Source organism: Pipistrellus kuhlii, unplaced genomic scaffold (assembly GCF_014108245.1).
Source record: "Pipistrellus kuhlii isolate mPipKuh1 unplaced genomic scaffold, mPipKuh1.p scaffold_m20_p_3, whole genome shotgun sequence".
Taxonomy (NCBI): Eukaryota; Metazoa; Chordata; class Mammalia; order Chiroptera; family Vespertilionidae; genus Pipistrellus; species Pipistrellus kuhlii.
In genome coordinates, this window is record NW_023425529.1 from 35668613 (window position 1) to 35694438 (window position 25826).

At 35.5% G+C, this 25826-nt stretch overlaps 1 protein-coding gene across 2 annotated transcripts in view; it reads left to right on the forward strand.

The window, feature by feature from the left end:
- Positions 1-25826, forward strand: part of CNTN1 (contactin 1) — a 270443-nt gene that overhangs the window by 216903 nt on the left and 27714 nt on the right. For both annotated transcript variants that reach the window (XM_045587921.1, XM_036457218.2), the window contains 7 exons: positions 2916-3065; positions 11597-11667; positions 14606-14840; positions 16813-16916; positions 21428-21614; positions 23986-24098; positions 24861-25017. In XM_045587921.1, coding sequence (XP_045443877.1) covers positions 2916-3065; positions 11597-11667; positions 14606-14840; positions 16813-16916; positions 21428-21614; positions 23986-24098; positions 24861-25017 — 1017 coding nt within the window. The remainder of the gene's footprint in view (positions 1-2915; positions 3066-11596; positions 11668-14605; positions 14841-16812; positions 16917-21427; positions 21615-23985; positions 24099-24860; positions 25018-25826) is intronic.

Sequence of the window (25826 nt, forward strand, 5' to 3'; positions counted from 1 at the left end):
ATTATTTGTATCAATGGGCCAAAGGTTTCCCACTGAGGTGTATCATCTTATGCTAGTAACTCCAAGGCCTTTTGCTTATTCTTCCTTTCTTCGTTGTAGTCATTCCTAGTAAAGTCACTGGCCTTACTTCTCACTTGGAATACAAAGGCTACCACAAAATGAACCCAGTTGACTTTTACTACCTTATCACCATTTCTCCAAATATTTTCTGTGGTTAAGTATGACTTCCTACTCCTTGAACATATTCCTGAACTTCCATTTTTGAGGGGGTATTTTCATGTTGGATTCTCACAAATTCTCAAATCAGTCTATCAGCTGCAGTCTCCACTGCACATCCATCTGGTTCTTCCTGTTCTGACCCAGCCTACACCTGCCTATACCTGTTGATTGGCCAGTTGCTTGGAAAAGTCCCATTGCAACTCTCACAATGAGAATACCATGCCCTTGCCAAGAGAACCCTTTGGAATAGTACCAACATTTCCACTCTCCAGGCATATAAATGGTGCTGAGGTTTTGCAACGTAGAAATCAAGGGAGGGTCAGATTGCCTCCTTCAGACATCTACCACGATTACACTTGGATTCCCCAATCTCATAAAATTATAAAATCTCAAAGAGTTCCACCAACTTCTGCCTTTAAACTTCTGCATTAGTTTCCTGTGGCTGCAATAACAAATAACCACAAACTTGGTGGCTTAAGACAACAGAAATTACTCTCTCACATTTTTGGGAATCAGAAGTCCAAATTCAAAGTGTATGCAGTGCTACACCCTTCCCAAGAGCCCTAGGAAACAATACATTCCTTGTCTTTTCCAGCTACCAGTGGCTCCAAATGTTCCTTGCCTTGTGGCCACTTCGCATTGTATCCTGCTCTTCTATATATTTCCCTCCTCTTTGTTTCTCTTATAAGGCAAGGTTTAAAGCCCATCTAAATAATCCAGGATGATCTTATCCTAAGGTCCTTAACTTTATTCTAGTATTAAAAGGCTCCACAAAGACTCTTTTTTCAATATGGTCACATTTATGGGTTCTGATTACTTGAACATAGACATGTCTTTTTGGTGGCTACCATCAACTCACTAGAGACCCTCCTTTTACTGGAAGCTCAAAGGGTATCTGAGGTGGAAGAGAGGCCACCCTACCCAGTGTCTTAGCAACTATCTTTATTTTTCCTTTTTCTCCATTAAGAGGCTTTTGCAAACCAAAACATCACCTTCCTTCTTCCAATTACCTAAAAAAATCCCTTATGTATATAAACTAAGACAAACAAATTTTGATTTGTATGAAGGAAGGTAGAGGAGATAAAGAAGCAGGATCAAAACAGAGGGGAAGGCAAAGCCAAACTTTTAATCAGAAAAATCAGAAAGTCAAAAATATGTGTTAAATATATAGAATAAGTTCCTAACAAGAAGAGAATTGATGGCAAAAATTAATGTCCAAGAGGCTTAAAACTATGGCAAGATGAGTCATGGGATAGTCTGACTCATACAAAAATTTGTCCAAAAGTATAGACTGTACACTGGAATGCTTTGCACTTATTGTGGAGATGATACATTATTTTAAAGATGTATGTATTCATGGTCTGCATTGGAGATAAAAAATCCCTAACTAATAAGATAATGAGTCATAGACAAGGCTAAAGAAACAAAATCCCCACATAAGTGTTGTACAGGTATTTACATGCATATGTATGAGTAGGCAAATTACTAAAAATACATATGGAAATATTTTAAGAGAGTTTAAAATAATGTATAATTCTGCCCAGGTTGCATGGTTTATCATATCTCAAGCAATCTTAGAACATATCTAACCCATTATTTATAATCTTCCCTTTAGTATCTGGCAACTAGAAGCATGAATTAGAAAAAAGACTTGATAAATCTTGATGAATTATTATAACAATAGAGGCCCAGTGCACAAAATCATGTGAGACCCAGACCCACCATAGCAGCAGGACCCCAGACCTGCAGTGTGCAAGTAGCTCGCTGCCACAAGCCACTGCTCTGTATGACCTGTGAGCCTCTCCATGCAGCGTAAGCTCCCCTCCCCCCACACCATCACCACCACGAGTGGCTTCCAGGCCCCGGGGGAAGGGACCAAGAGGTGCTCCATGTACCTCCTGATGACCGGTTGTTTAGTTGTTCCAGCATTATGGCATTACGGCAGCTGGCCTTTTATAATATAGATTTATTATCTCTGCCCCAAATAACTTGGGTATAAATCTAAAAAACCAACTAATCAACATATAGGTGCCCTAATAATAAATAATTCACTACCTATACTCTACATTAGAGGCAGTGCATTAAATTTTTCACTGCCTCAATTGTACCCTTGCCTCAGAAACCTTTCTAAATTCTACTTGATAATACAACTCTTTGCTATTCAAAGTATAGCTTGTGGACTACCAGCACTACCATGACCTGGGAGGTACTCAAACCTCCTACCCTAGACTTGGTAAATATATGATTCATATGCATATTACTCTTTGTAGTTTATTATTTATTTATGACCTTTCCTCTTATTCCCTTGAATTTAACAGTTTGTCATTCCTTGTTTTTATTTTCAAGTCAACCCAACGAAACATGTGACATTTTCTCAAAATAATAAAACGGGCTATGGAATCTCAGAGGGATTGCAGGGGTTGGTGATTGGGAAGAAATCAACCAAAGAACTGACATATACATATATATCCATCCATCCCATGGACACAGACAATAGGGTGGTGAAGGCCTGGGGTGGGGATGGGGGGTCAAGGGCAGGCTAGAAGGGGTTCATGGGGGGAAAAGGAGAACAAATGTATCAATAATACTTTCAACAATAAAGATTTTTTTAAAATAGTAAAATAAAAATGGGATATTATAATATAAAGATGATGTTCTTCAAATAATATTCTCTATTTAATGTTTATTTTATTTAGATCCCCCAATTATTGAAGGAAATATGGAAGCGGCAAAAGCAGTTGATTTAATCCCATGGATGGAATATGAGTTTCGTGTAGTAGCAACCAACACATTGGGTATAGGAGAGCCCAGTATACCGTCAATCAAAATTAGAACTGATGGTGCTGGTATGTAAGAGAAGCTTTTTTAAAGTTTAGAAGACTTCTATATACAATGCCACTTTAATATGTAGTTGAATGTATTTGGAAAGAAATCATGCTCTGAGGTAAGTGGTTCATCCAAACTCTGTGTGTATATGTATTCGACACAAGTGTGTGCAATTTATATCAAGACCCTAAAAAAATATATGAAATTGAAGAATGTTTTTACATAATTAACATAGGGGAAGAGGTAAATTGAAACTACTACATATGCCACTGGAGACCACTAAAGTGAAATTGGTATTTAGAATATAAACATTAATATAAATTGTGAGTATTAACCAGGCAGACTATTGATGGAATATGATTTAGAAAGTTCACAGTTTTGTGTGTGTCTCAAACACATTTATAGTTGGATGGATGGTGTGGACAGTGAGGATAGGGGGAGTGAGGAGGAGAGGATGTGATGAGGACCTCTCAGATCTATACCGCTTGGAGAGTCTTAGCATCTCTGAGAAATAGCTATAATGTGTTGTTTGTTTTTTTAATATTAGGAGTCACTCTCACTATGCTATTTCACCACTGCTCAACCTTGGCTGTTCTTTCAATGTAGGTTTACATTTTTTTAAAAAAATATTTTTTATTGATTTTTACAGAGAGGATGGGAGAGGGATAGAGAGTTAGAAACATCGATGAGAGAGAAACATCGATTGGCTGCCTCCTGCACACCCCCTACTGGGGATGTGCCGCCACCAAGATACATGCCCTTGACTGGAATCAAACCCGGGACCTTTCAGTCTGCAGGCCCATGCTCTATCCACTGAGCCAAACCGGTTTCGGCGGTTCATATTTTTTATGCTAAATACCAACTGCATTTAAGTAGCGTTCAGTACAGGAAGGATTCTACTCTATTTTCTTTTCCCCTGCATTACAAGGCAAAAATATTGTTCTTATTCTAATAAAAGCTTTTTTTTCTATTATTCCCTATCTGAAAAAGAAAATATTTTTATGCTCTCTGAGTTTGCTTATTTTTACTATGCCTTGCCAAAATTTTATTTTCAGTGTTTTATTTAGGAGATTTTAAATGGATGACAGATTATCATTAGATTTCTTCTTTATTATCTTAATATCACTTATACACATTTCTGGCTACCTCATTCCGTGACCTAACTTCTAAATAGTATTAGTCTGTAGTTTTTAAAACCAAATCAGTCACAAGATTTCCATTGATCTCTTAACGTTTCATGTAATTTACCAGATTAAAAATGATGATGCTGTAATAAAGGAAGAAAACACTAGCATATGCACTATTTTCACACTTAAAAATGCAGCCATTTATACGAGATGTTATTAGACTTCTAGCAGAAGCTTAGATTTAATCCTTAACTATGAAACTAAATATAACTTAAATATTACATTTTGCTGTTTTAAAATAGATAAGGTTGTTCCCTTTTCTCTGCCTCACAGAAATCTCTTTAGGCTATAGAGGTAATATAAGTTGAAGTCTGATAGATCACAGATATCTCGTAGCCAGGATCCTTGTATTTGGTTTTTACTTATATTCACTAGAGCTTCCTATGCTTGTAATAGAGGCTTCTGTTGTGATGGACTGAACACAGCTGCTCTTTCTGAAAAAAAGAAAAGAAAAGAAAAGAAACTGAGACATGATCTGACTTGAGGTTTTAACCATATAATTTCATGTCAAGAGATAATGCACTTAATTTGATTTAACAAGTATTCATTTCAAAATGAAACAGAAAAATAATCAAGTAATTAAGTTGGTCTAAATAAACTTGTTTCATTTAAAAATTATAACATATTTGCTTCAAATACACACATTTTAAAAATCTCATTGAGCTTGATTTCCCCCCTTGTCTTTACTAATATAATATAAACTACATGTTATCTGAACACATTTCTGAAGTACAAAACTGTCCATGGAAAGGATGAAATACTGTCATTTGTGACAACATGGATAAATCTTGAGTATATCATGCTGAGTGAAATAAATGAGACAGAAAAAGTTAATAACCATATGATTTCACTCATATGTGGAATATAAAACTGAAAGCAACAAATAAACAAACAAGAAAAAAAATAAAAACTCATACACAGACAATAGTATAGTGGTTTCCAGAGGGGAAGAATAATCTATAATAATCGATAATATTAAAATCATAATATGCTAATTAGACCAGAAGGCAGAATGACCTTCCAGACAAAGCTGTGGGGTAGCAGGGGCTAAGGCAGTGAAGGTTAGGGGTGATCAGGCAGGCAGGTGAGCAGTTAGGGGTGATCAGGCAGGCAGGTAGAGTGGTCAGGGGCACCCAGGCAGGCAAGCGAGCACTGGGGATGATCAGGAAGGCAAGTGAGTGGTTAGGGGTGATCAGGCAGACAGGCAAGTGGTTAGGGGTAATCAGGCAGGTAGAGTGGTTAGAGGCAATGAGGCAGGCAGGCTAGTGGTTAGGGGCAATCAGGCAGATAGGTAGGCAGGAAGGCAGGCAGGTGAGCAGTTAAGAGCCATCGATCCCAGATTGCAAGAGGATGTAGGCTGGGCGGAGGGAAACCACCACCATGCATGAACTTTGTGCAATGGGCTTCTAATATATGGTGATAAAAGAAGATTTGCCTTTGGGTGGTGGGCACACATGCAATATACAGATCATATATATCCATAGAAATGTACACCTAAAACCAATATGATTCTATTAACCAATGTCACCCCAATAAATTTAATAAAAAATAAAAAATAAAGGCATGTAATAAAAACAGTTAATACTATCTAGTACATAATATTTACTTAATAAAATTTATTATGCTGTTAGTGCTGCTTCTAAACTTTTATATGCTTATAAAAATATTATTTACTCTGTAATTGATCACCTTATTGTGCAATATATTTCCATTTTTATAAGCATCACAGAGGATCATCTAATTTCATCTAATGTCTAATCACCTTACGGGAATCATTTTGTATATTTAATATAATACCATTTAACCAACTTTCTCTATACTTATTTTACTTTCAACCTGCTTTCAAAAGATTGAATATGCATATAATTGAACCCTTATATGCATCATCCTTGCAAGAAAACAAAAATACTTTCTAAAACAGAGGGATGTTTGTCTTGTCATGTCCCATTATGGCAACCCTCCAGTAGATGCCAGCAGATGTTATGTGGAATAAAGCCTGGCTCCCTCATTATGCTGATTGAAAGACGTGGCATTATCTAGTGCAGCACATGCCCTTATCTGTCCAATTACTTAATGTTCAGATCACAGTGCACAGTTGGGTATATTCTTTGGATTCAGATAAGTGCATTATAAAATGGATGGCTCCCAAATGAAGAATAAGAAGATGTGTTTGTAATTCCTTATAACCCATTTGTTTTTGACTGTATGAAAGATATAACAAAAGCTCCCTTCAAAGTAATGTGTCATCCCAAGACGTGTCCTCATAGCTAATCGATCTGCTGGTGCGGTTGGTGAGTTGATATCCTAAAACAGTGCATTTAGGTGAGGTTGACAGCTTTGGCATTTATTTACCTGATCAACCCCAGAAAGAAAAAAGTAAAAACCCTAATATCAGAATCAACACTTTCATACTATATACAGAGCTTTATTTTCACATTTAATGAAGCTATTATGTTATTTAATTATTTTTTTAAAAAAACTTTTTAAAAATATGCTTTGCTCTAGCTGGTTTGGCTCAGTGGATAGAGCATCATCCTGTGGACTGAGGGGTCCCGGGTTCCATTCTGGTCAAGGGCACATGCCCAGGTTGCAGGCTCGATCCCCAGTGGGGGTTATGCAGGAGGCAGCCAATCAATGGTTTTCTCTCATCATTGATGTTTCTATCTCTCTTTCCCTCTCCCTCTCTGAAATCGATAAAGATATATTTTTAAAAAAGATATGTTTGATAAAGGAGAGGACTGGTGATGAGAATATATTTTTTAGTTAGAAAGGTATATGTTAGCATTAGTTACTGTCCTTAGTAGTAAAATATGTTAAAAGAAGCAATTCAGTCCAGCCAGCATGGCTCAGTGGTTGAGTGTTGACCTATGAATCAGGAGGTCACCGTTTGATTCCCCATCAGTGCACATGCCCAGGTTGTGGGCTCGATCCCCAGTAGGGGGTGTGCAGGAGGCAGCCAATCAATGATTCTTTCTCATCACTTTTGTTTTTATCTCTCTCTCTCTCTCTCCAATCCTCCTTGAAATAAATAAAAATAAATATTAAAAAAGAAGCACTTCAAACCCATGTTGTCCAAGAGTCAACTATACTTATTCCAAAGTGTTGATCTAAGTATCAACATTAGGTGTGGTGTGCAAAAACCATTTCCAAGGTCTAAACCAGTCTTTTATTAAACTGGGCTTTATTCATTGAGAAAACTTATATGAATTAGGGATTTTTTAAGATTGAATTTAAATTAGTTATACTTATTTCATTTATACTAAAAGAGAGCTTCTTCAGGACTGTAATCAGATTTTATTCATATTATTATCCTTTGTGCTTAACACAGCACAGGGTTCATAACTGATGCTCAACATTATGTGTAGAAGAAAAAAGGGAATGTAAACTATAATTTAAATAAATAAATAATATGTTGTAAAAAAGAGATGTGAAAGAAATTTTTAAAAATTTTGTTTGAGAATGAAGACTAGATAAACAAACAAACTTAAAATTTCAGACTGTTAAGTTCCTAAGACACTCATATTATTGTGAACTGTCTTGGCCAGTATATTTTTTTACCTACTATGGAAAAGAACTGATTTTAGCAGGGTGGACACATTTGGTGTGTTAACAGTGTGTTCCACCATCAGATCAAGAGATCATAAGAACTAAAAAGAGTTGTTCTCACTGAAACCAGTTTGGCTCAGTGGATAGGGCATCGGCTTGCAGACTGACAGGTCCCAGGTTCGATTCCGGTCAAGGGCATGTACGTTGGTTACGGGCACATCCCCAGTAGGTGTGTAGGAGGCAACTGATTGATGTTTATCTCTTATTGATGTTTCTTACTCTCTATTTCTCTTCCTTCCTCTTTGTAAAAAATCAATAAAATATAATTTTTTTAAAGAGTTATTCTCATTTAAATATACAAATATTATATAGTTCACTTGACTTTATTAATACCTCTTCAAAAAGAATATGTATTTAAAGACAGAAAAAAGCAGATGTAAGACTTTCATCCCCTTAGTTTTCTAGGCTCTAGAGCATTATTTAGCTGATAGTTTTGAGTCTCTTTAAAAAAAATAAGGGTTAAACTCAACACTACCATACCACTACAATCTGGTAACCAAGAAGGCTACTAAGTGGCTAATGGGAGGGTGGTGGTATATACAGTGTGTTTAGGCTGGACAAAGGGAGGATTAATGTCCTAGCAGGACAAGAGGTTTTATCTCAACACACACTATGCACATGAAACAAGAGTTTTAAACAGAGCAAAATTTCAAACTTACAAATTGTAAAACAACAAAACAAAAAACTTATAAATTGTTTATTTCTGGAATTTCCCATGTAATATTTTCACACTGCAAATGCCCATTGGCAACTGAAACTGAGGAAAGTGAATAGATAATGGGGGACTATTGTACTTATTTTCAAATTATTTAAGCATTCAAATCTAACAGTAAAATTGGCAACATTAGTTTCTTTCCATGGGGGTAGGTGGGTTGGGTGGGAGAAAACCAGCCAGGGCAATGGCTTGGTCTTCTTTTAAGATATATTTTAGATCTATTTCTTTTAGGATATATTTAGAAATATAGAAGCACTCTTATAAACAGCATTAGGGGATCCCTGTTAGACTGAAATCATGGCAAAAGGACAAGTTAAAAAAAACCACTATTTTTAACCTTTAATAGTAAAATTATAAATATTGTTTATTCCTGATTAATTCAGTAATTCTGTATTTTTCTTAAATATTTGTTTAAATCCTTTTTAAAAATGATTTATTGTTAAGAAAATGTCTAGTTTGTTCACTGCTAAATGCCCTAGAGCCCAAAGTTAAATAAGCTTCTTTGTGCTTCTGGTGATTTACTTCTCTGAAAGGAATCTCTATTTGGCCAAGACCTCCTGGTCCTGCAGGGCCGGAAGCTAATGGGGAGCACTGAGCTGCTCTCTTCTCAGATTCATGTCAGATGTGTAGGCTGTGTCACTTCCACCTGTGGAGCACTGTTCCTTAGCAGCTAAGACACCAACTGCACATCCAAAGCTAAATGGAGGACACTGTTAATATTTTATCCAAGAAAATATAAAAACACTCTATTAAGACTTAAAGTTCTTTTTATTTTTGTGCTTTTGCTTGTCTTACTACTTAAGCATTCTGAGTTCAATGGGTAAGTTTTGAAAAGAAAAATCAATCTTGAGTTAGTTATTCGAAGGCTGTTAAAAAGAGCGTAAGGTAAACATTTTAAAATGAAAAAAGAAATATTCAATATAATGTAAATATACTCCATTATTTAGGTCTGTTCTAAATAAAAAGGTTAATATTAGTTATACTAGAAAGCAGTGCAATTAAATGATTTGAAAAATAATACTTGTCTTGGTGAAGGCAATGTTTAATTAAATAAATTGCATTACAATCGGGTGCTTGTGATGGTTATTTCTGAGAGTATTTGCCTCTAGCCACCATACTTGTATGTATAGTTAAACACAAAATTTGATTTATTCATTAAATACAACACAGCATGTTCTTTGTTTATAGCATGGAGAGCTTTAACTTCAGAATATGAGTTATGGGGTTCAAAGCATTTCCAGAAGTTATTTAATATCCCAGCCTTCAATCTGAGTTTTATCTAAAGTGCTACAAGGAGATTATCTTTTAACATCTGTGAATTTTATTTCATTTCTATCACTCATATGGTGACAGTTGAGTATTAAAATCTCTCCAACTTCAGATAAATTTCTCCATCAGAAAAAGAAATCATGATATAGTTTTACAAGTCTAAAGAAAAACATGCATTTTGTTTATGAACAAATAATGTATATAATTCACCAGGGAATTTATGTGGCTAATATTAGGAGGACTTTTGAAGTATCCATCTTTGAATCACAATTATTTGTTAGGGTTTGAAATTTGATAAATGAACAACTTGCTTTGATGTAACTGGGTAGCTGGTCTCCAAGTACCTCAAGTTCAGGGACAACTATGCTTAATGTCTGTGCAATTCCAATTAGATGCAAATCCAATGAAATACAGCTTACAGTAAAATGCACTATCCAAACCCAGTAAAATACAGCACCTAACCTGAAGGACTTTTAAGGAGTAAGTCATTGGAGAAAAAAATAAAGAAGAGGCCATTGAACTTGGCAGTTATAAGCAATTTTGTGACTTTGGGGGAGAGTGATTTCAGAAATATGACATGGAAAACAGTTATAGGTTGTTAAAACGTGATTATGGAGTAAAAAAATAATAATAACCTATTCATTCTTATTTGCTGTTTGTTAGCAGGAAAGGGTGTGATGGCTTGGAGACTAAGGAGAAAACAGTATTTATTACAAGATGACTTTAAGGATGAAGAGATTACAAAGAGTCAAGTAGGGAGACTGAAAACTGAAGTTTTGATAGAAAAAGATGGGATTGGGGAGGGTTGGGGGTCATTGATGGGGTAATGTTCCAGAAGAGTTTTAGGAATTAGAAGTGGGAGCACAAGAAACAATATTATATTTCTAATATTTCCAGATATCTTGGAGGAAGATTATCCTATGTTAATGCATATGCACCATTTCTTAAATTATTTGTAGATTGAAGTATAAAACTAACACATCAGTTAGTCATTAGATAGTCCAAGAGCTCTGAAATATTTTCCAACAAAGTACAATTAATCTTTCAAAATCATATTAAATGAAAGGATATAGAAAACATTTTTTAAATGAAGATGGGGGAGGCAAATTTACATTGCTATCCATTGCTACAGAAAGCTGGCACATTTGTATGGCATTGAATCAGTTGTTATCAGGGCAGTAAAATAGGTTATTACAGCTACAGTGAGGCATCTATATATATAAAAGCCTAACTAACTATTATGACCTGTCTACTGGTTGCTATGATGTGCACTGACCACCAGGGGAAATACACTCAATGCAGGAGCTGCCCCCTAATGGTCAGTGCGCCCCCACAGCGGGAGCATTGCTCAGCTCACCAATGGGCGCCAGTCACTGGGCTCAGGGCTGGAGAGTGTAGTTGTGGAGGCATGAGCATCTAACCAGGATGAGAGGGAGCAGCACAGTGCCCAGCCCGGGCTCGGGTTCTTCCCCAGCCACCTGCCACTTGGCGTGGATCTGCAGGGACCGGGCCAAAACTGGCAGTCTGACATCTCCCACGGGGTCCCAGATTTCAAGAGGGCACAGGCCAGGCTGAGGGGTCCTAACAGTGCACAAATCCATTAACTGGGCCTCTAGTTGTTATTATCATTGAGGGGATCTCATGTGTAGTTTGTCTTTCCCAGCGAAAGAAAAAATGTACAGTTTATGTACTGAATAAGAACTCTAACATCAGAAAATCATTCTGTAGCCTATACACTTTGTGGTTTGCTACTTAGTTTGCTTGTTTGTTTCAGCACCTAATGTGGCTCCTTCAGATGTAGGAGGTGGAGGAGGAAGCAACAGAGAGCTGACCATCACATGGGCGGTGAGTCTCCACAAGTTGTACTTATCACAGGCTGCTTTACCTGGACTTAGTCTCAAATCAATTTTCTTTCCTAAAATAAATTGAAATAAAAGACAATGCCCAAACCACAGATAAAATAAATTACTAAACTATCTTTTTTTAAAATATATGTCAGGTTTTTCCTGGCTTACTAAGGATTAGTGTGCAGAAATAGATTCTTTATGCTGAGGGAACTGTCAGCCAAAAGATTAAACCGACTTTCAACTATCTGATTCCAGACTTTTTTCTTTTTTTAACTCATTGTGACCTGGTAACACAACTGTAAATTTTTTCCCTGGACATTCAAAACTCCAAAGATTTGGTTTAAAAATTTTTTATATCAGTATCTAATTTTTAATTGGAGTTTGTTTCTCACTTGAGACATACTTCGATCACTAAGTGCAATCAATCATGACAGGTCAGTCCCAAAAGTCTCCCAAGTGTGTTTTATTGAGGTATCGAAAATGTTGTATTGAGTTTTTAAAACCCAAAGGGAAGCTCCACATCAGAGATTGTAATGTCTGAAAAACAATGCATCGTGGCTGGAATTTTGAAGTGAGAGAGATGCTGGGGTGGAGAAACATCATCTTGTCTGACATGGACATCTGACATATGTGTACCTACCATATTTTATCCAGCTCCAAGTGTTCATTTAAACTTTCAGTATTTAATCACTGCAGATAGTAAAATAATATAACCTAGGCTCTGTATGATTTCAAAATCTACATGAAAAATATCAGGTATTATTCTTTTCATCAATCAAATTGGTTTATATAAAAGTAGATATTTAGCAAAAATTGACTTTACTCTTTGCTATGTAGTCACATTTTATACTTGGCACTTAAATTACATTTTTTAGTAAGATTTAGAAAAAAATATGTATTTCGCTTGTCCATATATCAAATTATTTCATGTAAACTTTATTGTCCATGTAACATATAAAATTGAAGAAAATAAAAAAAAATGAGAACCTGTTACTTTTTTTTTTTTTTTATAAGGCTTGATGTTCTTGGATATCTGCTTTGGGATACATTGGGGAGTTTGTAAAAAAAAAATAATAATAATTCAGCATTAGAAATCTGATTCAAAAAGTTGAAATCAAGTTTCTGGGAATAAGGCCTGAGAATTATTAATTTTTTAAATATGTTTTTAATGATTTTAGAGAGGAACAAAGAGGGACACAGAGATAGGAACATCAATGAGAGAGAAGTATCCATCGGCTGTCTCCTACAACCCCCTACTGAGGACTGAGCCTGAAATCCGAGCATGTGCCCTGACAGAGGATCTAGCTAGTGACCTCTTGATTCATGGGTCAACGCTCAACCACTGAACCACACCGGATGGAATTTTTGAAAGCTCTATAGGCGATCTGCTATATTTTTATTACATTAACTAAGTAGAGAACTAGCAATAAAAAACACTTTAAACTATTATGGTAATGTTAGGCTACACCTGAGATACTCTAAAAATCTAAAATCACATTTTGTATATTCTTGGGGTCATGTTTCAGGATGTCTCTAGTAAACTCCTGTGCAACATGGCTTTGAACTGCCCAAGTCCACTACTATGCACAGTTTTTCAATAAATACAGTGAATGTATTTTTTCTTCCTTATGATTTTCTTAACATTTCTTTTCTCTAACTCACTTTTTTTAAAATACAATATAATTGTATTCTTTATATGTATGAATACATAATTCAAAATATGTATGAATCAGTAGTTTGTTATTGGTAAGATTTCCAGTCAACAGTTACTATTCGTAGTTAAGTTTTTAGGGAGTCAAAAGTTACATGCATATATTTTACTGAATCAGCTGGTCAGCATCTCTGACCCCCAAAGCAGTTCAACTGTACACCATACAACCATGTTCCACTTCTTCTAGTCTTTGAACTTTATTCATTTTTATGTATTCATGTTAAATATAGGTATATTCAAGTTGCTTTGTTATATTTAATTTAAGAGTTTTCCTTGAGACATTTTAAGTTGGATTTTCTGGTGAAAAAAAAATTGTAAATATGCAATTTGCACATTTCCCTTATTAGCTAAAGATGACTAAATCGTTAGTATTCTCTAGAATTAGCAATAAGCCAGTGTTTACAAATAATGAACTGGCAGGTTAACACAGACTTCTTTATTGGGCAATTGAAGAAATTCTGAGAGAATAATGCAAAACTAAACATTTACTTCAGCACTGGAGTCAGAACGTCCCAAAGCCAGTCTCCGACCGATGAGCGCAGTGTTAGCCCTTCCTCCTTTTGCCTTCTATCTGTTTTTCCTCTCGCCAGTTTCTATTGTTTGGTTACAAGACAGATATTCCAGTTTCATTACTGTCTTTCAACCCTAAAATTAATTTATTCATTCATTGAATAAATACTACTTGAGGTTTAGTTCTAGCACAATGGGCAGAGAGGTAATAAAACTGATAAAAGCTTTGCCCTCTTTAAAGCAGATAATAAGTAAAATACATGGAGTATATTATGATAGAGTTAAAGAGAGAAAAAAATAAAGCAGAGAAGTGAGATAATGGAGTATTATAGAAAGAGTGTGGGAATGGCCAGTCCTCTGGCCAGTGAAAACAAGTAAGTGACTTTTACCTCAAGAAAGTGAGGGAGGAGATCTTCAAACATAAGCAAGAGTATCCGAGGTACCAAGTAGAAGGAACTAAAAGCACAAAGGCCCAAAGTGGGACACCCCCCCACACCCCAAGGAATGTTCCAAGAATAGCAGTCTTGGAAAGTGAAGTCATCACATTTTTTACCCTAGAATTTTCCGACAGCCCTAACTTACAAACTAAGTATATGTTTTTTACAAAAAACATGCTTCCATGTGTAGTATTATTATTATTATTAATTATTATTGGTATAGGATTGTTCCTTTTGTGAAATGTATTGCTTACACCTATTTTTCAATATCTATTTAGCCTTTGTCAAGAGAATACCACTATGGCAACAATTTCGGTTATATAGTAGCATTTAAGCCATTTGATGGGGATGAATGGAAAAAAGTTACCGTGACAAATCCAGATATTGGACGGTATGTCCATAAAGATGAGACCATGCGGCCTTTCACTGCGTTTCAAGTCAAAGTCAAGGCCTTCAACAACAAAGGAGACGGACCATACAGCCTCATAGCAGTCATTAATTCGGCTCAAGACGGTAGGTAAAAACAAGACCTTACTAACACCACAAGGGGTATCATAGAACCTAGTTCTCTGGTAGGCATTTCATTTGCTGTCTTTTGAACTTTACTTATTAGGATATATTTTGTGACACTATACATGTAGTACATGAGTATTATTTTAAGCCAAATTAAAATGTTAATTTCTCCACACCAATGGCAAGAACGTTGCAAAAACTTTTTCTTCTTCATTTTTAAAAAAATCATATTTATAGTAGTTAGGATATCGCTATGAAAATAGCTGGCTTAGACCCCCTGTTCCTGGCCTTCTGTTTATAATTTTACCATCAGAAATTCTCCATACTTAATTAGAAATTTAGTATGTCTATGCATTCATGAGATTTCCTATTTAGAAATTCTTTAACTTTTTTTTTGTAAAATTTACCCTCTTTTAAATAAATTTGTGTAATTTCAGCACTTATATAATATTTTGTTATTAAAATAGAGTGCTAGAATTTTATTAAAGGGAATCTACTATGCATAATTCTATGCTAAAGGAGTCAGAAAGCCACATGAAGTTTTTTTTCTTTTCTTGAAAAGATAAAAATTTAGTAGTCTATTTAGGGATAAAAATACAAATACAGTACTGGCTCTAATTAATATGTACGTATTGAAATCATCTCATGATTTTTTCTTCCAATACAAACATGTAAAGAAATCATATATGTATGTGTGTCTGTATAAACACATATACTTCTTTAAGTTAGTTAACTAAACACATAGAAATAACAAAAAACAGAAATTATTTAAGTTTATAACCAATTCAGGACTTTTTAGTCCTGAGTAAGACATTCTCTATGCTTGTTCTGATTCAGCAGAAATATAATGGCACATGTTAATAATCTAAACAGCATGAGTACACCTCACAGAGGAAATAAAAGTAGAAAGCATTTTTACAAGTTATGTTCCCACCCAACATCAATGTTTTATTGCTTTATTTGATATTAAAGTAATCGGGCAAAAACAATCTTGTCATCTCTTTAGTCATGGCTATTTGTATAAAATAAATTTCTCTCCTAAATGTTTCATGAGTCTCATAAAACCTGCATGTGCCGAAACTTGTATGTGTTCACCGTTTTTACTGTTTTTTACTACTAAGAAATTAATCACAGTACTACATATTTATCTTGGTTTGGAAAGTTAGTCTTCTTATGCAGGACATTTTTAACATAAAAGAGGATTATGTTTTGTTAATAAAAGGCAACAAAAATTGATCACTGCTGCTTAAAGTTTTCCTTAGTTTCTTTGTGTAGATTTCATAAGGGATGTCAATTACTTTTTTCTTTTTTACTGAACAGAGGCTGATTTGATACATATTTGACTGGATGCCCAGATAAAAGATTAGGCTTATAAAAGTTTCCCTTAGCCCATGAAGCAGTGGATGTCACAACTTGTTGAAAGGATCTTAAAAATAAAATGAAAAGTCTTAGCTGAAACATAAAAGAGAAAGAGGGCAGTATTGCTGTGTGTCTTTAGCTCATATAAATAGAAAGTATGAGAAACTTGAAAATTAATTCGAATGAACACCAAATTTCCTGTTTTGGATCATGTAGAGTTAATAAGATAAATATAATGAATTTAATTTACATCCACAGGCTTTCTTAAGCAGGTTACTTTGAAGAAATTAAAAAAGTAGTGTTGTTCTTGCTCACAGATATCAGAGAAACCCATGAAGCTTTTCATATTTTGTAAAAGTGTCTGTGCATGTATATATGTATGTGTACATGTATGTCTTACATTCACATTTGTATATATGAATATCTGTGTGCATGTGTCACTGATGACCATAAAATAAACTTAAAAAATAGAGAAAGAGGTAATAAAATTATTGGAATTATTTTATTTTGGAAAAACTATACCTATTTAAAATATTAAAATTCCTATGGAGCTATATGAACTTTATATTAGAGACATCTTATATATGAATATAATGTTTTCATCAAATTTCAGCTCCCAGTGAAGCCCCAACAGGAGTAGGCGTAAAAGTCCTGTCATCTTCTGAGATATCTGTTCATTGGGAGCACGTTGTAGAGAAAATAGTGGAAAGCTATCAGGTGAGTTCAATTTTTATCAAGCTAAATAAATATGTCGACATTTCATCTTTCAATGTTTTGTGTCCCATTGATGTACATGGCCATTACCCTATACTTTTTGTGTTTAATATGTTGGGCATTTATAAGCTAATTGCTAAGAGTAAAGCAGAGATTCCTATCTAGGAGAGATTTGGGGTCCTACATGTTGACAAACAATTGGCCAAAATAAAATCTAAGATAATAGCACCCATGATTAAGATAAACATACTCATAAAGGTGAATTTTTTAAGTATTTTGAAAAGGCATTTTGGTAATTTATAAAAGCATTCTTAAATTCTTCATCCTATTTGGCTCAGTAGTTCTATTTCCAAAGGAAAGAAATATAAAATACCCACTATGTGTCTCATATGTTACCTATGAAAACAGATAATTGGTAACACGCAAAATGTCCTAAAGAAAACTTTCCTTGAGCTGATCTTGAAGAATCAATACTTATTAGCCAGATAGAAAGGAAACTTGTTTTATTCAAAGGGAGTAAAACCTAAAAAAATTTTGAAGCTACAACCATATTTGGGATTTTTGATACAGAGCTAAAAATTAGACTTGATTGTGTAAGGAAAGTGAAGTCATCTCATATTTTTCAGCGCAGTGAAAAGTAAGAAAAAATTGGCATCATCTTACCTTTGCAAATGAGCAAATGAGTGCTAAAGAAATTCAATGACGTGCCTCAGTTAGCACTAAGGAAAAGCCTTAGAGCAGTGTCTAAACTCAGATTATCTGATTCAAAGTTCAAGGCTTTATGCCAAACCACAGACTTTTTTATGTTGTACTCAGCTAGGGCCCCTCTGGAGCTGCAGCCAATAAGCTGCCCTCCCCACCCCCACCTCCAGACAACTTGTCCTCTCAGTTCTTGTTCTCCCCGTCTTCATCCGTTCATGGAGTATTTGTTTCATGAGGGCAGGCTTTTGTCTATTTTGTTCTCAGTGCAAGACAGTGCTGGGCACATCGTAGGCACTAAATAAATATTCTCCAGGTGCTAACAGAAACACTGAAGTATGATCAAATAAAGTGTTATAACCTGGCTTTCTCAAAGCCATGATTCTGAAAGTAACCACAGAATGCACGCACATTTTTAGCTATAAACTCACAAACTGACAGGAAGGTTTTTTTCTTTTTTGGTACTGTAGGTTATGATTTGAGTCAATCTCAACGTGTCTTTAGTTAATCTTCGAAAGAGTTCAGATGAAGTTTAGAGAGTAGAATAATAGGTGTGGACTGAGAAGACCCAGTATTCATAACTTATTAAGCTGACAACTAGATTTACAGCTATTAGAAAAGAAATAGAGGAGAAAAATTCACCAGATGTTATAAGCCCTTGTAACAAACAAGTTCAAGGTATCTTAAGAGAAGACATCAGTATTTGGAGTTTGAATGCTATTTTGGACCATAGGATTTTATTTATTTATTTATATTAGTATACTAGTGGTCTGGTGCGTAAAATTTGTGCATGAGGAAAGGGGTGTCCCTCAGCCTGGTCTGCACCCTCTTCAATCTGGGACCCCTCAGGGGATGTCTGATTGCCTAGGAATGTCCCTGTGGGATTCAGGCATAAAACGGCAGTCAGATATCCCTTTCATAATCCGGAACTTCTGGCTCTTAACCGCTCACCTGCCTGCCTGCCCAATTGCCTCAAACTACTCTGCCTGCAGGGCTGCTCGCCCCCAACTGCCCTCCCACTGGCCTGATTGCCCCCAAATGCCCTCTCCTGCTGGCCTCATGGCCCCCAACAGCCCTCCCCTGCCAGCCTGCTTGCCCCCAATTGTACTCTCATTGGCCTGATTGGCTCCAAATGCCTTTCCCTATTGGCCTCATGACCCAAAAGGCCTTCCCCTGTGGCCTCATGGCCCCCAACTGCCTTCCCTGGCGAGAAGCCCTCCACAGCCAAGAGTAGAATGCTCTCCTTATCACTGGGGCAATGATGCAAACATTCTGTGCACAGCCTCACCAGAGGCCCCTCCCTCCATGCTGGGTGCAGAATGCTTGCCTTGTTGCAAGGGCGAAGATGCAAGCGTTTCTCCCTCCCTCAACCCCCACCTCCACTTTGTGCCCACTACCTAGAGGCACGCTGTGGCCAGAGTGGAATGCTTGCCTCATTGTCCAAGCAACGAAATAATCATTCTGCCAGGCTGCTCATGCTGCCTGCTCTCAGCATCTGCCCCCCAGGACTAGGGGACTCCAGCAAGGCTGAGAGGACTGGGCACTGCCGTCTGTGGCTATGGGCACTGCCATCTTTGTGGTGAAGTGATGGTCAATTTGCATACTTCCTCTTTATCAGATAGGATTCCTTCCTAAGTAATAAAAAGAATAAAGAATATATTATTTAATATATAACCCACTCATTTAGTCAAAGTGCTAAATGTATATTTTACTTTGTTAAAAACATATCAGATGATTATATGTTGTCTTTGCTGAAGAATTGTATATTGACTGTTTTATAAATTTAATCAGAATATAAACTTTTTAATTGGGAAATAAACATCAATTAGTGTTCTTTCCTTTTGCATTGCCAAAATTCCCCATGGAATTTTGGATATGATAGCAGAAATATTTTATCACTCATTTTAGTGCATGCTATTCTTTAGAAATGGTTTTTGGTATAGTAACCTCGTTTAACAACTTCTCCTTTCAAACTGGATAGAATAAAATGTTATCATGGAATGTTGACTTCAAACTGTGGTACACATTCATTCAACAAGTATGCATGCAAAAATGGACGTGCACCAGGGATTACAGTTTTGTTTGCTGTAAAACAGAGCGACTGCCATCCTAGGTTTGTTGAGAAAAGGATATATGTGGATGATCCTATGCAGTGCCTGCCATTGTATTAGAAATGTAAATGTTCATTTTATTTATTTGTCAAGCAATGGAAGAAGCCTATGTATCACCTAGTTAAAATATCCACTAGATGTAGGCCGTCGTCCTCCTTCTCAGAGTGTAGTCACTGCCTGAGTACTTCCAGCCCCAAGAAATGCATGCCTTTCCCAGGAGGGTGCCATCCTTAGAAAGTCTTTAATATATATATATATATATATATATATATATATATATATATATATATTTTTTTTTTTTTTTTTTTTTTTAACAGAGAGGAAGAGAGAGGGATAAAGAGTTAGAAACATCGATGAGAGAGAAACATCAATCAGCTGCCTCCTGCACACCCCCTACTGGGTGTACCCTCAATCAAGATACATGCCCTTGACCAAAATTGAACCTGAGACCCTTGAGTCCACAGGCTGACGATCTACCCTCTGAGCCAAACCAGTTAAGACTAGGAAGCCTTTAATCTGCCAACCAAGTTCTGCCTCTGGAGCCACTTGGTGCAATTCCAGTCCTTGGCCTGGGCCATCCTCTTGGTCAGATAACATAAATGCCAAAGAGATTCTATCAAAATACTGTGATCAGAAAATACTATTGTAAACAAAATAAAAAGACTCCAAAGTAAAAAGACTCCAAAGGAAACCAATAAGCAATTAGTAGCAAGCTTTTGTTCTGAAGTGTTCATTCTACACATAAATCTCACTTTGTTACCAGTTGAATTTAAGCCATCTAGTTCCATTTTATAATGTTTTTAGGTAAATGAAAAGTTCAGGATTATATAAATGTTAGATATTATTTGTAAGTCACTGGTTAATTTTGAAATTAAAATGCCATTGTTTTGTAGACAGGACATTTAAAATTTGTCAAATACTAGTACACTTATAAATAATTTTTCCTTTTACTTATAGCTTAGATATAATTATAGATTTCTGACCAAGGAAACATCTTATTTAAAGAATGAAAATTGTAATTTATAGCTTTTACTTAAACTTTAAGAGGAAAAGAAGGTTGTCATTGATACTTTGGTTTGTAAAAATAATCATTTCTAATCCCACCAAGGATAGAATTTTAAAAAAATTATTTTAAATGTAAATAACCTCTATATCTATTCAAGTAGTTAAGTGTAATATTTCTTTCATATCTGGCATCAATGTAGGTTCAAAATAAATAATATATACTCATGCTACTGAAATGAGATAGCAGGAAGTTATTTCACTGGTGTGTTCTAGGCCACATAATGATTATTTTTTGTCAAAAAAGGTTGTGTTACTGACAAACTGCTTTATCAATGGCTCATAACAAAGTTGAAGTCATGTGAACAGAAATAAAGCACGAAATAGATGATAAAAATTATTGTGGCAAATACCTCCACAGGAAGGTTTTTCCTTTTGAAGGTAAATCTTCTGCAGATATTTTTATTTTGTTTTTGTCATTGTAGGACTATTTAAAACAATCACGGAGCCTTTGCTTTTTCTTTGACAACTTTAATCATCTGCATTGTAAGCCTTGCTATGGTCTAAGACCGATAGAAATGTAAATAGCACTCAGAAATATTTGAGAATATAATAATCAATAGCAACAGTGTCAACTGAAAAGAACTTGTCACAATTTAAGTGTCTACATGACAAACAGTTACTCAACTTGAATGCTTGCAGATTCGGTACTGGGCAGCTCACGACAAAGAGGCAGCTGCACACCGAGTTCAAGTCAACAGCCAAGAGTACTCAGCCAGGCTGGAGAACCTTCTGCCGGACACCCAGTACTCTGTGGACGTCAGGGCGTGCAACAGTGCCGGGTGTGGCCCTCCCAGCGAGATGATTGAGACTTTTACCAAGAAAGCACGTGAGTTTGAACATTTGCATTTTAGCCTTGTCAAAAAATAGCAATCGGTTCAGTCACCATGAAGGTACGTTTCAGTGAAATTTATTACCTAGCAGTCTTTGCACATTTGATTTTTCTTTCTTTTTTTCCCCCCATTAAAATCACACAAAAACTTTAAAGGAACTTGACAGTTAATGTCAATGATGAAAAAATATGGGGAATGCCTTTATACATTCATGTTCCATTTTAGAAAAAAATTACAGAACCTCCCTTTGAAATGACTCCCCTCAAAATTTCCCACCATTAGATAATTAATTTTTATTCGTTCTGTTATTATTTTAAACTTCATAAAAATACATCGACAGCATGAAACAAATCAAATTCTGCTTTTTTTCTTCTTTTCATTGACTTACAACTTTCTGCATTTACTCCCTTATCACCACATGCTCTCGTTGCTCATACAACAAGATTGCAAACCCTATTCAGATGATCTGGTCATTCTCATCTCTCTTGCTTTATCTTGATATCTCTTTCTTAAACCAAGTTGAATATATCAAATAGGAGAATTTATATTCAGGGAGTTTTGCAGTTAATTGAAGATGTGATTAGCATTATAGTTTTAAAAACTTATAGTTTAATTGGAAAAAAAAAAGAAACTTCTAAAAGAACATGGTGGTAAGAGCCAGTCTTTGGTATCACACATGGGTTTGGATCTGTTTCTGCCACTCAAAGAAATGTGTAATGATAAAACAAATTACTTCACATCTTTAAACCTCAATTTTAAAATTTGTGAAAGGAACATTTACTTCTTTGTTCTTTTTTTTCTATCTATTTATTCATCAAAAGTATGCTAAGTGGCCTGTTCTAGGTGTTGAGTATACAGAAGACATCAAACTAGTCTTATAGTCTTTTCTCATGGGATTACCACCTATTGGAAGGAGAGAGAAAAACAAAACAAAAATAAAACTAAATCTGTGGCAAATAAACATGATAATATCAGATGATAGGATAATAAAGTGATAAACAGGTGATAAAACTGAAACTGATTTGGGCAAGAACCAAATTCCAATTGGGCAGTCAGGAGTGGCCTCTTTGAGAGATGTCATTGGTGCTTGGATATGAGTAATAATAGGGACCCACTATGTGAGTACTGGGGCTGCGGGAGGTGAGAGATAGTTTCAGGCAGAAGAAATAATGAGAGCAAAGCCTTTCGGCAGAAAGAGTTTGATATGTTTTAAGTCTAGAAAGGCCAGTGGGGCCAGGATGTAAGTTCTGAGGTGAGAAGGGGAAGTACGTTGGCATCAAGATATGAATGGCCTTGTAGTAAGGAGAAGGAGTTTGTAATTCGTAAGTATAAAAAGCTATTGGAAGAGTTTAAAGCTGAGAGTAATACCTAATTAACATTTTCTGGAAGAAATCATTCTGTATTCTAGATAGACAGTGGGTAGTGATGGATAAGAATGCAAGCAGAACAGCCAATCAGGAGGTTAATTAGTCGAGGAAAGAAATGGTGGTGGACAGAACTAAGTAATAGCAGAGAGAAATAGAACACTTTCTGCAGGCAGCATTGACAACTTGCTGCTTGTTTGGATGTTGACAATGAATGAAATGAAAAACTGAATAACTAGATTTTTGTTTGAAAAACTGGGGGTTTGATGGTGAAAGACTTCTAGAGAGGCACATCTGGGGGTACAGTCCAGATATCCCATCTTGATTTTATTACACTTGAAAAGACTTTGAAACATTAAAGTAGAGATCTGCAGTTGCACATATTGTTTAGAGCTTATGGCAATTAGAGATTAGAGATAGCATTGTAAGTACATAGAGCTATGGTCCAGATGTAAGATTTAGGGAAGATGCAGAGAAGAGAGAAGGGTGCTAATGATCAGGTCCTACGTCATTCCAATGTGTAAAAATTGAGCAGAGAATAAGGACGCAGCAAACATGGTGATGAGAAAGAGAGGCAGGAGGCAGAAATAGACATGAAAGGGTCATGAATTTAAGAAAAAAAAATTAGATTCAAGACAGAATCAGAAGGTCAATTCTGTAAAATGCTTAAAAAATGTTAAATAAAGAATTAAAAAGCTGCCATTTAAAGTGGCTCAGTGGTTATAATTGATGACTTTGAGAGCAGCAGTTTCATAAGATTGGTTCAAAAAGAAACTCAAGTGAAGGATGATGAGAGGATGACAAAAGTTATATTATCTACCTCACAGGACCAAGGGTTATAAAGTACTTAGCATAGTGCCTGGCATATAGGAAGCAATCATCAAAATTACCTGTTGCTATTGTCACATTATTAGCATCAAAGTTATAATTCCTGACACCATACAGCCTGTAGAACTGAAGCTGGAAATAGTGAGGGTCAATTGCATATTATTACTTTTCACAGCTCCAAGCCAGCCGCCAAGGATCATCAGTTCCATAAGGTCTGGTTCCCGCTACATAATCACCTGGGATCAAGTGGTCGCACTATCAAATGAATCTACAGTGACAGGATATAAGGTAGATAAAAGATTATTGGAGTATTCCCTCACACAAGCTTCATTCTTACAAAGAGGACTGGTGTTTGGGCTTTTTGCTGCTTCTAGAAAACCCCTTCAGTTTTCTCATTCTAGCTGTGTAACAGAACCAGGTGGCACGGTGCTATGATAAATTTTGAAATGAGAAAAGGTCCCCAGTGCAGTCTAAGAAAATGATGCATCAAGTGAGCAAGATAAAATAACTGCGTTAGAGTACAGAGTTGTTAGAATAATCATGTCTGAAGAACAGAGACAGAAAGAATCCACTTTCGTTTGACAATGACTAAGATAGAGCTTCAGCACACAGCGAACTCTTTGATGCATTGAGTTGCCATCTAAAAATGAACAAAAAGAGAAAAATATTATTTCTATATATTCTCTATATCACACCCTATCACATTTTTCATTGTACACTCAATGTTAGAAATTATGTGAAAAACATTTTAAATTGTAAAGCAAATCTTTAGAGTACTTCAATATACTGAAAGAGCCCTATTTTTAAAAAATACATTCTTCACTGTCTTTATTTTAGGTTATCTAAAAAAAAATCACATTCTCTTGGATAACCCTAAAATATAGGTTAAATTGATTTATGTCAGTGCAAAATAACATTAATTTCCCAGAAATTATCACAAATAGCTACCTCAGGACTAATTTAATTAATAAAAGTGTAAGAATATTCTGGTTAGGACATTCACTCATTGCTACCACTTTATTAATTTTACTTATTTGGGGACTTTTTAAGGTACTCTATAGACCTGATGGCCAGCATGATGGCAAACTGTATTCAACGCATAAGCAGTTCATAGAAGTTCCAATCCCCAGGGATGGAGAGTATGTTGTGGAAGTGCGAGCACACAGTGATGGAGGAGATGGAGTGGTGTCTCAAGTCAAAATTTCAGGTAAGCCAGTCGTGTAAGACCCATTTCAGTTGGGTACTTGTAAGTTTCTAGGCTACATGGATTCCCAAGAGTAAAGGTAGGACTGATATTTACACCAATATGAGTGATTTGAAATGTCAAGGATGCCCTGAAGCTTGACATTTCTTTCCTTCTGAGTCACAAAAATAAATGTGCAACATACTACATACTTGTTGATTATTATCCGGGTGTCAAAGCATAACTAAAATACTATGATGTATGAAAATAAGACATAGTATTAGCGCATCGCTAAGAATGTCCAAACTTCTCTTATATTAAAAGGAAATTCACTGGACAATTGTTAATATTCTTCTAACCTCCTTTTTCTTGTCATACCCATATTAATATAGTATAATAGTAAAGTAAAAAGACAGTAAATATTATTCCTTTATCATCTCCCTGTCTGCTTATCTATTCTTTCTATGAAAAAAAAATATTTTTCTCACAGCACTAGTAAATTCAAAATGCATATTTGAGCTGGCGATTTCTTCCCTTTTTAGGATTTGTAGAACTCTATTATTTGTTTAAATTTTGATATTCTTTCTCACCCTGGATGGATAATGTACCTTAATTATAACAATAAAAATTGATGTTAATTTGAAAATTTTATGAGAAACTGAAATACAAGAATAATTGACTTCAAAAAAGTTAGTGATTTATACCTAAATAATGAACATTTATGTATTAAACTAATAAAATATCCTTTAATACAGTGCCATAGTTTTTAGTATGACCATAATTGCATAAAGAAACTGTAGAATTAACATTAGGAAATATTATATATTTGGTGA